This window comes from Theobroma cacao, chromosome 1 (assembly GCF_000208745.1).
Source record: "Theobroma cacao cultivar B97-61/B2 chromosome 1, Criollo_cocoa_genome_V2, whole genome shotgun sequence".
In the NCBI taxonomy this organism is placed as follows: domain Eukaryota; kingdom Viridiplantae; phylum Streptophyta; class Magnoliopsida; order Malvales; family Malvaceae; genus Theobroma; species Theobroma cacao.
Genome location: NC_030850.1, coordinates 17217870 through 17230615, shown reverse-complemented (window position 1 = coordinate 17230615; position 12746 = coordinate 17217870). Strand labels below are relative to the sequence as shown.

General features: G+C 33.6%; 2 protein-coding genes across 2 annotated transcripts; both read left to right on the top strand.

Annotated features, from left to right (window-relative positions):
• Nucleotides 711–3927, top strand: LOC18612811 (ribonuclease P protein subunit p25-like protein). Its single transcript, XM_007049748.2, has 9 exons — nucleotides 711–808; nucleotides 932–1057; nucleotides 1825–1905; nucleotides 1981–2069; nucleotides 2158–2232; nucleotides 2509–2612; nucleotides 2701–2778; nucleotides 2904–2966; nucleotides 3525–3927. Exons 2-9 carry the CDS (start codon nucleotides 935–937, stop codon nucleotides 3620–3622), a joined length of 711 nt encoding a protein of 236 aa, XP_007049810.2. The 5' UTR covers nucleotides 711–808; nucleotides 932–934; the 3' UTR covers nucleotides 3623–3927.
• Nucleotides 8514–11906, top strand: LOC18612810 (protein SULFUR DEFICIENCY-INDUCED 1). Its single transcript, XM_018115655.1, has 4 exons — nucleotides 8514–8885; nucleotides 10764–10976; nucleotides 11074–11229; nucleotides 11360–11906. The coding sequence occupies exons 1-4, from the start codon at nucleotides 8757–8759 to the stop codon at nucleotides 11759–11761; spliced, it is 900 nt and encodes a 299-aa protein (XP_017971144.1). The 5' UTR covers nucleotides 8514–8756; the 3' UTR covers nucleotides 11762–11906.

Below are 12746 nucleotides of genomic sequence, written 5' to 3'. Positions count from 1 at the left end.
CTCCCATGACTCTACAAATAGAGGAAACACACAGGCAAAAAAAAATTGATGAATATGACGAGCATAGAAAGAGCACTAGATAAAAAAAAGAATAAAATTATAAATAATTAATTAATTTATTTGTAAAGTTCCATTAGGGCTTTCTTTTCACCCAAACTACACTCAACCCATTCCCAAACCCAACAGCGAGCCTCATTCTGAGAAGCCCATATGTAAAAATATATTTGCATCCCACTTGTTAAGAGGAAAAAAAATTCATCTTTCTTTCCCCTTGTTTTCTTTTCACTTAACCGACACTCAACTCATTTCCAAACCCCGTAGAAAGCCTCCTTTCGAGCAGCCGACGTATCACAAAATTAAGCAACCACTTGTCAACTTGTGGGAGCTCCGTTGAGGCTTACTTCTATAGAAAGTTATAGATATTAAGTAACGAGCAAGTCTAAAAGGGAAAAAAATTACTATTGAAACAAAAAGGGAAGAGACGTCAACCTTTTTTCCATTTGCAAGGAAAAGAATTACAAGAAGAATTGCAATTTCTCTCTTCTTTTCTCGACTACCAAGAAAAATACTCGTACTAAAAAAATGAAAATAAAATCAAAAACTAAGGGCGTGGGGCCTCCGATCATCATCCAATCTAAACCGTTCGTGTACAGCACTCGCTCTTTTGTAGCGAGTGAGGGCAAAAGATGTTCTGTCCCGAAAACCTGAGCAAACCCAAACCCCAATAAGAATCCGAGTTGGAAAGAATTGGCCAGGCGTCCAGGCCAGGAGCAAAGGGCTCGCCAACAGCCTACGGTTTCTGTTTTTGGTCTGTTTGTTTTGTTTTAAAGCCTTTACCCTCCCTCTTTCCCTTTGCTGTTTCGTTCTTCTGCTAGGGTTTAATCAGGGTTTTCTTCTTCTCCCCTTCCCTTCTATCTCCACCAACAAACAGCCAATGGATAGATACCAGAAAGTAGAGAAGCCAAAGCCAGAGTCACCCATTAATGAGAATGAGATCCGAATCACTTCTCAAGGCGCTATTCGGAACTACATCAACTATGCCATTGCTCTTCTTCAGGTGCCCTCCCCCCTTCCTTTATCTTTTCCTTTACCTCTCATTTCTTTTCAAAATATTTCTGTATCCATTTTTGTTACTTGAGTATGTTGTGCTTGTGAGTTTCTCGGTTTGTTTTGGGTGTTTAACGTTGGGTTTATTTGCTTCGGATTTTTCATGAGTTTCTCGATTTGTGCAGGTTATAGGGTTTTTTGGTGTTAGTTGCTTGATGGTTTCTTGAGTAGTTCTTCTCGTTTGATTTGAGAAAATGATGCTGTTGGGTCTCTTCCATTTCTTGGGTTGTTTATTTACATTTTCCCTTGTGTTCGAGGGGTTTCTCCGGTTATTGTGACTAAGGTTTTTGGATGCAATTTTTAGCTAGTAGCTGCTCTATTCCTGTATGGTCTTCAGTTACGAAACATTTGGGATTTTCTTAACTCTTTTCCTGTAATTTATTTGTGTTAATGTTTAGATTGTTTATATCTCCTATTAGTTCATAATTGTTGATGAGTTAGTGTTAGTTGTCATGTACTTACCTAAATATGGATGAAATCGAATCCCATTGATGAATTTGCTTTTAATGCGATTTTGCTCATGTTCCCTTCTTTTCCTTGGAGCTGGCTTCTCTTCATTTTGCTTATTCTATTTTGTGTTGCTTCATTATGAATTACAGTTTTTGTTTCCCCTACTGCCAATGATGTAATGGTGCACGTTCTTGGTTTTCGTTTTCCTAATGGCATCAGAAAACTTTAGCTTTTCTTGTTGAAGGTGTTTTGATGATGTTTTATTAGGACAAACGTGTGAAGGAGATTGTCTTGAAAGCAATGGGACAGGCAATCAGTAAGACAGTAGCAATCGCAGAGATTATAAAGGTTGGTTTTCTTTTTTATCATCCCTGCATACTGTTTTCCCACTTTCCTGGATTAGTGATCTGTCTTGTAAAACAGAAAAGGATTCCCCGCTTGCATCAAGATACTGCCATTAGCTCAGTGAGCATAACTGATGTGTGGGAACCTATTGAAGAGGGGCTTGTTCCGTAAGTCTCTATACTTCTCTATCCCCATTTACGCACATAACATTTTGGTACTTATGCAGGTTAGCATTTAATTTCTTGTCCTTTTCAGTGTGGAGATGACTCGCCATGTCTCAATGATTTCTATCACCTTGTCTGCTAGAGAGCTAAATAAAAACTCTGCTGGGTAAGATTATTTATCTTTTTTGTTGTTGGGTTTGTCCGTTTCGGAGAATGAGAAAGTAAATTGATAAGATGTTGATTCAGTTGGTAGCTAAACTATTGCTTTCAAAAAAATGAAACTATAGAAAAAATTTTCATATAATGCTTAGATGGGATAATTAATACCCTAGATGCCAGTGCTTAAATGTTTTAATAGCCCATTATACGGAAAATATTATTATATTGCTTTTTTAATTGAGATTCTATATTTGCTGGTATGACTTGCAATGTGTGACCCCAGGTATCAAGCTCCGCATTATGTTGAACAACCAAAGCCACAATATCATTATCAGCAGCAGCAGCCACCTAAGCAAGCTCGCATTCCGTATAATGCTGTTAATGAAGGTGATGTCTGGAACAAGTAGTTCAGCAACTGTTTTGAAGAGCTTTGTCCTTTTTTAATCTCAACTCGTTTAGTGCGTTTCATTTTTAGATTCATATGGCCGAGGAAGGGGTCGTGGCAGAGGGAGAGGGCGGAATTGGGCCAGGGGTGGATATGGAAACTATCAAGGTATAATATATAGATTTTGAATTGTGTTATGGGATTGATGATTTTTCTCTTTAAGTTTTACATTTGTGGAGTATAAATTTGCCTTTTAGTTAGACCATACCTCATACTTCGCTCATTTCTTAAAGATAATGGTGGATACTCAAACTGGGGCAGAGGTGGTGGGCGAGGAAGAGGTTGGGGCTATCGTGGTAAGTATGCTTTATTCATAGCAAATACAAGCTGAGTATTTTATTACTTTTATGAAGTTTTCTTTTGGTGTGTCTATGCTAGTAACCGTCATTGATATCTTACTTCTTATAAGCTATATAAAAAGAGTTTACAAGTGAGGTTCTTTCTCTTAAATTGCAAACATGGCTCTGTAGCTTCATTGAGTACTTGCCATCATTGACTAGTTCTTTGTCAATTTTGTCCCCTTTTTATGTAAATAACAATTCAGTTTGATCTGATTGACTACAATATAAGGAGTGTTGAACAAACAAAAATTTGAAATAGATCAAATAGAAGAATTTCTACTTTAATTGTTAGCAGTAATCTAGTAGAATCCAAAGGAAACTTATGCGTCGATCATTCAAAGAATCTTTTAATTTGGATTGGCTGCTTTTGCTAGTTATAAGTTAGTTACACCCATCAAAGTAGCTAAAAAATTTCTGAAATTAGTTCAAATTGAAGAAAAGCATCTGCTGAAAAATGAATCTCAATTTGCTAACTATTACTTGTCAAAATTTGTTTGGCTCCTGTTTTGACAGGTAGTGGTTATGAAAGAGGTAGAGGTGGAGGGGGCAGAGGCTATAGCCGCGGCCGTGGAAGGATGGGTGGTGGTCGCTCAAGGGGTGGTGGCTACTAAAGCATAATCAAGGACTGAAGCTCTTGTTTTTTCCTTTAGCTAAATGCTTGCCTTGGCCTGTGGGAAAAATTATGGCAGTACTGTTTCTAATAGCGTGAAATGTGGCTTAAAATCTCCAGCATTGTTAAGCAGTGGTTTTGTGTTTCTTTCTGCATTATATGGATATGGGCAAGGTTGTTTTGTTGGTATTTTTTGCATTTAGCCAAGGGCAAGTGGGTGGGTTATGATTGTGCTGTAATTCAAGTTACCCTTATGGTTGACAATACACTACATCATGTTCATAAATATTTCTTCATTCCTTGGAAGGCTTTTCTCTTTGCCTGTATTGAATTGAAAATATTTGCCCAGAGAGCAATTCAAAGCCATGGCCCAGTAAGGCAATGGAACCAAAAGAAAGTAGCACAAATTCCCCTTCCTACTATACTCCATGGAATTAACAAGGTCAGTATGAAACTCAAGCATAAAATATTAAGGCTTTGCTTGGTAGAGTGGAAAAGTGGAAAGAACATGGTAGTAAGAAGGGTTGCAGAAATCAAAAGATTTGATGGTCTATATTCGCCAAGCCCATCGTATTACCATGCTTACCTGGGTAGGCCCTCCCTCCTCTGCTTATTAGTTTAGTAATAGTGTACATTAAGCATTATTAATATGTATTGCGTAGGTTTCATATTAAAGTTTGTAGATGCTAACGATGATGAAGAGGACAACAGTTATTTTGGTTAAAAGTACCATACAAGAATTTTTTTTTTTTTCCCCAATACAGCTCAACATTCAAATATATGCCACGACTTGAAATTGGTTCCAAAATTTAGGTTTTATCTACTTAAGGATCAAATTTACTATATATTTTTTATCGGGTGCAATATTTACTACTACACTTTTAAATTTAGTTAACAATTGTTAAAAATTAAAAATTTTGTAGAATGTCCTTTTATTTCTTTATGAAATATTCCATTAACTTTTGATCATTTTTAATTAAATTAGAAGGTACAACGATAAAATTGTACTTATTCAAAAAATGGGTTATAAATTCAATCTACCACCTTTAGTACAATAATAAAATTTAGGATAAAATACTTTACTTCCTTAAATATTGACTATAATTCTACGCGGGTGCATTGGTATTTGAAATAAACAATTTGTCTTAAATGTGTAAACGATAAATGTAAAATATCTAAAATAACTTTCTTCTTTCTCCACTCTTTTCCTTTCTCTCAAGTCAGTCGACGATGATCCCTTATGCCGATCGATGTTCTTGTGGTTAGATCTAGTCGAAGAATGTTCGATTGACACTTGCCATGTCATCCGTCGTCGTCGTCGTTACTGTCTGCTACCGCCATTCGCAGTAGAGAAAATTTAGTAAGAGGAGAGAGAATTCTTGGGTAGGGAGAAAAAGAAATTGTAAAAATGAAGATACTATATTTTATATAGTGTTAATTTTCAAAATTAATGGAAGGTAAAATTGTATTAAAAATATTATCATGTCAATAAACTAACAAAATATTGACAGAAATTATGTATCCAACGAAAGATATTTTTTTAAAACAGATTATCCATTTTGAATATTAATAAATCTAAGCAAAATTATGATTAAAACTTTAAAAAATAAAGATATTTTACTTTAAAATTTATCTACAGATGGTAATGTGATATGACATATTAAATAACCATATGGTATTTTTACCATCTACATTAGGATTATGTCAAGAATATAAAATGATAGCGGTGTTTTGACTAGTGATATTTAATTAACCGTAGTCATAAAGATTTATTTGATCTAAAAATAAAAGTATACGACTTGATTGAACATAGTAAAAGAATAAAAATTTATTTAAATTTTTTTAAATATTTTGAAAACTTTTTGAAGTATTAATTATATTTAAAAAAAAAACCAAAATACAGAAAGAGATAGTCCATTTGTAGTGTTATGGTTGTAATATATATTAATCATCATTCTACAGTGTTATCTTATGGGTTTGTCTATATTTCAAAAAGATTTTTGGATATGAATAGTGACAAGTGTTTGACAAGCAAAAAATGTTGCTCCTTTCAACAAAAACAATACAACAATGAACAATGCCACAAAGTTTGTCATGATTCATCACTCTTCATGCATCTATGCTTTTGCTAAGTCCACATTTATTTTGCTTTTTTTTTTTTTTTGATAGATTTCCTTTTAAATAAAGGAAAAGAGAGGATTAACCCTTTTTCGGTTTTAGAGTGCAACAATAGTCAATCTCCTAAAGAAACGAATTGATCATATTGGTAGTTTAAACACTTTTTTGCTTACGTCACTCCATATATATAATATAATATATATATATATATTTATAATATATATATATATAATTATATTAAGTGATTAATCAATATTTTGGATATTTGTGTTAACCGAAAATCGAATTATAAATAAAATTATAATAATAAATCAAAATTATTTNATATATATATATATATATATATATATATATATATATATATATATATACATATATATTTGAGAAATTACAAATTGAGTCTATGGAACAAGAATGATTGGTGTTTGCCATCATCTAATTTAATATTCACAAAACAGGAATTGGTAATATTTTAAATTATTAAGAAGGAAATGGAATTGACAGCTTTAATTTTACTTTGGTTTTAGCTTCAAGAGAGAGGAAGGGAAGAGAGAACAATTTAAAAGAAGTTTGTCGACAGTTTTTCATGGTTGCTTCTAAATCAAAAAGGGTCGATTTTAGACCAAATTCGATCGTTGTATGATCGAATTTGGCCTTTTAAGGTCAAATTCAACAACCAAATAGTTGGAAAAAAAACCTAATTAAGCTAAATCCGATCTTTTATTTCAGATTCCATGTTTTCTTTCTAGATTTGGTGTAAATAATGATTGGCTTCCTCACTAGATGACTTGAAAAGGCTTTTTCGATGACAGAAAATGTTGGTGTATTTTCAAAATAAATGATTGTCTCTTCATATGAAAAGCTATCTTAACTCGAAAGTTATATCACATAACGAAAGTTATATCACATAACGAAAGTTATCTTACTTCAAAAGTTATGTTACATAAATTGACATAATGTGATTATTAGATTATAGGTGAGTTTTCATAAGAATAGTCATCTCTCTTGCTAAAGTGACATATTGGTAAAACACCTCTAAATCTAAAAATTAAGAGACAGTTTAGATATGAAAAGCTATCTTTTCATGTTATAGTTCAAAGATAATATCTTATGGAATAATTGGTTGTTTTTTTATAAGGAGATTATTGAAACAATACATTTATCTAAAGATTTTGTTTTGTAAAATGTAAAAGTATCTTTAAAACAAAGAGTTACCTTAATGAAAGGATCGTGTCTTTGAGAAAAAATGCTTGCAAGCCTTTACAAAAGACTTGTTGTCAACCATTTTGACACACAAAAAATAAATAAGACGAGTAGAAAAATCAAGAGCAAGAGTAGTATTATGGTTTGAAAATAAACATAAATACTTGAGTTCCATTATCTATCAAAGGAATCCAAATTTCTTATAATCTACTTGCTGTAGAGAGTATGCTTTAAGTTCGAATAACTTTACAACCTCTTAGGTGTATCTAGTGGTATACTCTCGTAGAGTATAAAGACGAAGTTAAACGTTGACTTCATTGTATCCTAAGACTATTCGCATAATTCTTCTTTTGCATATTTATATACCGAGTGATGGGAGCGAAATAAGTTTTAAAGATAATGTCTATTGAAAGATTCGTCTTGAAATCAATTTTGTCAATTTCTTAAATTCCATCTCAACCTCATTTACACCAATAGAAAATCAAATATGAGCAGAAAAAGGCTATATTTAACCTCATCTGGTTGAACTTTGTCATTGATCAAAATTGTTAACTTCAATCTAAGGCCACCAACAAGGAATTGACCTTTTAAGATTAGAAAATGGTCTCGGCCTGTTGAATATGCCTAGATCTGGCAACCTCGGACCTGGTTGAAAGGGTCGCCACAGGAAAGGGAGTAGAAGGGAAAATGAAGAATTAAATACATATACATATTAAGGTAAAGTTGTAATTATATATATTCCTTCTTAACCATTAAATATATTATCATTTCCTTTTCCGTAAATATTCTTGGGCATTGGAGCAAACTTTAAATATTCAGAGTCCATTGCATCATTTTGTCATTTTATTCTCACCTTGAACCTAACATTAGAAGATTGAAGCTACATATCTATTGTATTGCTTGTCAATCTTGTGATCTGAATTGTGAATATTAACAAATTGGGATTTTTTTGTTATTTTTAAAAAATGAAATGGAAATTTCATGGAAGTTAGTGGTTTGAACCTTGCCATTAAAGCAGCCACATTCACATGATGGACCTTTTTCTTTGTAAGGATTTTGAACATATTGCTACGTGGGCCTCTTTAATCATTAAAATGTCATAACATGCACTCGTGAAAGAGAAAAAGAAATAAATTTTCAATAAATATTGTGAATGATATTATTTGAATGCTAATTAGGCATATATACATATACATATGTTTTCTTCATTTCAGCCAAAAGAAATTTACTTGATTTTTATGTAAACCAAATGTGAGTGTGTGTGTGTGTGTGTGGATTTATATTTTGGGTATATATAGCTGCTCCTCATTTCTTTAATTAAATTTGATTAAGTTAAACCNTGGGCCATCAACCATGTATAGAAGATTTCATTTTCCCTGTTAAATTCTGAACCAAAGTACAAATTGGAGGAAATATCAACATCTTGCAATGATTTTATAGTTAAGTTACCACCATTAACTACTATATATATATATATATATATATATATATGTATAGAAATATATATTTAATAAAGTTTCAAGTTAGTAATAAGAAATGGTACAAAGCATTCTTCTTTGGGTGCAGTAAAGAAAAGTCCAACCTGTGGTGGCAGCACTGTTTGAGACCTATGTTCAACTTAAGCACTTGGACGCAGAGTCGACCAGGTTCATGGGGTTTCTCCAACCCCATTATTGCAAGCTAGCTATTTGGTGGTAAAGACCCAGCCCAGCTTAAGATTGTGCATACAACGGAAACACACCCCCTCATCTGTCCTTCCCTTCCAAATTCCTCACTGTGTACAAGCAAGGGGGACAGAAAGAGAGAGAGAAAGGATGGAAGGCAGCACGGTGATGGTGAGCTCCAAGAATAAGATGATGGGCTCAAGCAAAGAACAGCTTTATCACGTTATTCATAAAGTGCCTCAGGGCGATACTCCATATGTTAAAGCCAAACATGCTCAGGTGTGTCATTTCTGGAATGCCGAGACTCTACTCTCTACCATATGTTAGAGCTTCTGCACATAATTAATACACCCAAAGCTCGTGCACCCAAAACAGAAGTGTTTTTCTTACTTTTTTTTCTTAAGTTTAACAAGGTTAAGTAAATTTAGGTTTGCTCTTGCTTTATATTTGATGATGATTTCTTGTGAGATGCTTAGATAGTTTCTTGTTCTGGAACTTTTGCCGCTTTTCTGGGCAAACAAACAGTTTAGAGATAATTATCAAACCTAGCTGGCTAGGATCCTTTTCTTTCTTTTCTTGCAAAAACAAAGTTAGAAAATATAATTCCTAGGAAGAGACAAGAAGATGGAAAAGCTATCTCATGAAAACTAACAGAAAATTGAAGGAAGATCTGGGTCGTGTGCATGCTGATTATAGTTATAGATGAGTTGTTTAACCATGGGTTTCCTCGACTAACAAGTCAACAGCATGGTACCAATGAGTACTGGACTTACCATTTATCTTCGTCTCTCCTTAATTATCTTTTTGTACTGTGGAGATCCAGAAGTTCTTCCATTAATGTTGAACTTCATAGTATTCATTCATCATTTGCTTCTCTCAGTTTAATATCTTTTTAAGACCTAATTAAACTATATTTTGTTGTTAATGATGATTAAGGACTGCAATTATAAATCTCTTTTCTCTCTTCATTAAACTACTTTATGCTTGTGATCATTCATTTTTAGAACATTAATCCCAACTCAAGAAAAGCTAATTTAAGCAATTTTTTTTGGGGGTCAAATTTCACTCTTCTTCTCATAAACCTAGTTTCAGGAACACATTGTAAATTCTTTTATGTCGATATACAGTTATAGATCTCCCTTCTCTTTCCAAATATTTCATTAAAATACTTTATACTTGTCATTAGATTTTAGAATTGTGAGATGTTAAACCAGGAAACTAATTTAGCAAGTTATTGAAATGAAGTTGATAAAGTTTCTAAGGATATTGATATTGAAGACGAGTCTTATAACTTCATCTTTTTTGCGTTTGATCCAAAATTTTGAACTTTGCTGTATATAGTCCAAGAGAATTTGCTTAGATGGATCGAGTACAATATGTATTGAAACCATTATCAAATCAAACATCAGTAATCAGTACTAGTATTTGTTAGCAACTGATTTGAGATTGACAGCAACTGCATACTACCAATTAGCATGAATATATCGTGCTTTAGCATTGAAATAGAGGTGGGATCGATACATTTCCTTGTGGGGGATAGATCAAAGGTAAGGAAATTAAGTAGTCACCATCTCCTCCTTGTTGTTTGCCACTTTATATCGCATCAATCAATCTGTCAAAGCCTCGATCACAGGCAATTAACATATGAATAGAAAGCCCTTAATAAGCCTCACAAGATACTGAACCTCTCCTTGAGGGCTTAGGCTCTCTCTAAGAGTAGTAGTACTATATATGGTAGGCTTGAGCTAATTAATTGTCTAAGTTTAGTCTCGCTTAGCGTTTGGACAACCATTGGCTTAATTTGCAAAGGTGTCGCAAGCGACACTATCTTAAGAGATTTGAAGTAAATTTCAAGCCTAACCTCACAAGCATCAAGCATCAAACAGTTTCACAATTGCCTACGATTTATGAACAGGCCTAATTAAACCCGATGCCCCTTTGTGACAGGGAAAACCACTTCAAAAATGAAAGACTTTACCATGCAATGCATATACATGTAGTGCAAGTTGAAAGAAGTTTTTATTGTGATCTACTAGTTTTTTTATTTTCTTGAGAAGCTATTGTGCTCTACTAGTTAAAAGCATAAATTACTAATTAATGGAAGTAGGAAATTAACATAACATGCATCCACTGTGATTTTGCTTTGAATTAATCTAGCTGGTACAAAAGGACCCAGAAGCAGCATTAGTTTTGTTCTGGAAAGCAATAAATGCCGGGGATAGAGTCGACAGTGCACTAAAGGACATGGCAGTGGTGATGAAGCAACTAAATAGAACCGAAGAAGCCATTGAAGCTATCAAGTCTTTCAGGGGCCGTTGCTCAAAACAAGCACAAGAATCACTCGACAATGTTCTTATTGACTTATACAAGGTATGGATGGATGGTTGAATATTCCATGCACGCATTTTCTATCCCCCGACCGCAACTATATAATTTTGGTTTGTCTGATCAATAATCAATCTGGCAGAAATGTGGGAAAGTAGACGAGCAGATTGACTTAATAAAACGAAAACTAAGATTAATATACCAGGGAGAGATCTTCAATGGAAAACCGACCAAGACTGCCCGCTGCCATGGAAAGAAGTTTCAAGTTTCCGTTAAGCAAGAAACTTCAAGATTACTGGTATTTGATTTTGCTTAATACTAACTAGCTTCTTAATTTACTCTGGTACAAGCCGCTGCTACTACATGCAAGGAGTATTTATTTGTAGATATTTACTACAATAGGACTGCTGCATTGATAAATGTGACAGGGAAATTTGGGGTGGGCTTACATGCAAAAATCGAACTACCTGACAGCAGAGGTGGTGTATCGAAAAGCACAGATGATTGACCCGGATGCCAACAAGGCCTGCAACTTGGGCCTTTGCCTTATCAAACAGGGCAGATATGATGATGCACGTTCAGTCCTTGGAGAGATATTGCGAGGTCAAATTCCAGGCTCAGAAGACATTAGAGCCAGGAGAAGAGCTGAGGAATTGTTAATGGAGCTGAAAGCCGTGCAGCCACCGTTGGAATTGTCGGATATTCTGGGCCTTGAGGACGAATTTGTCAACGGGCTTGATATGTTGATGAATGAATGGGCCCCTGTTAGATCCAAGAGACTCCCCATTTTTGAAGAGATCTCTTCATTTAGAGATCAATTGGCTTGTTAATATTTGTTCAAAAGGGTGTTTGTGCTATATGATTGGGGTAGGATTACTTGTGTTAGATATGTAGGAATAAGGTATGATGTAAATAGTGTACAACTTCATATTCAAAACATATTTGCCTTTTTAATAAGACTAGTTTTTCTTTTTATTCTATATCTACGTACGTATGGCTCTTACATTAGTAAGAAATAAGATGAGTTTTGAGTATATAAATATAAATTATTTTTTATTTATCAAGTATATCTTTTAAATTGGAAACGTGGGTTTGTGACAAGTGTTATCAGAGTATATTCGAATCTTTATTGATGTGTGGGGCTTCATGAGAGATAAAAAAGTTAAGATAGATTAGGACTAGTGCAATGGTCCCTTTGATGTGGGTGGGTCAAGAGTTAATGCAACAAGGGTGTGGCTAGATCCCTTTCCTCTATTGATGGTGTGGGTGAGATAAAATATCATAGATCTCACATCTTTATTTCAAGCATGTCTTTTGATTGGAAACTTTATTAAGCATGTCTTTTGAGTTGAAAAAGTGAGCTCATGACACATGCTCTTGCTTGAAGAAGGAGTTAAATCTCTTTTTTTTTTTTTACAATAAAATCTCTATAAATTAACACCCTGAGGACCATGAAAATTTATTAATTAATCGAGATATTATTTAATTGATAAATTAATAATTTATTAGTTTATACATTAATTAATAAAAAATTAATTTATCAAGGTTTAGGATTTAAGGTACATTAGGTCAAGCAAAAACATTTATAAAAATGACATAAAGTATCACAAACGGGAAAACTAAACACAATGGTTTTTAATCTCAAAAGTGTAAAGAAATCAACAATAATTGGGTGGGATGAAATGTCTAAAGTATTATGCTGAGTACAATATAAAAAATCTAATTGCACCCAAAAGCAATTACAAAAGTAGGTGTAAAAAAAGTTTAACTTGCAAGTAAGTCAAGCAACAATATCAAATACGATCAAGAGGTCAT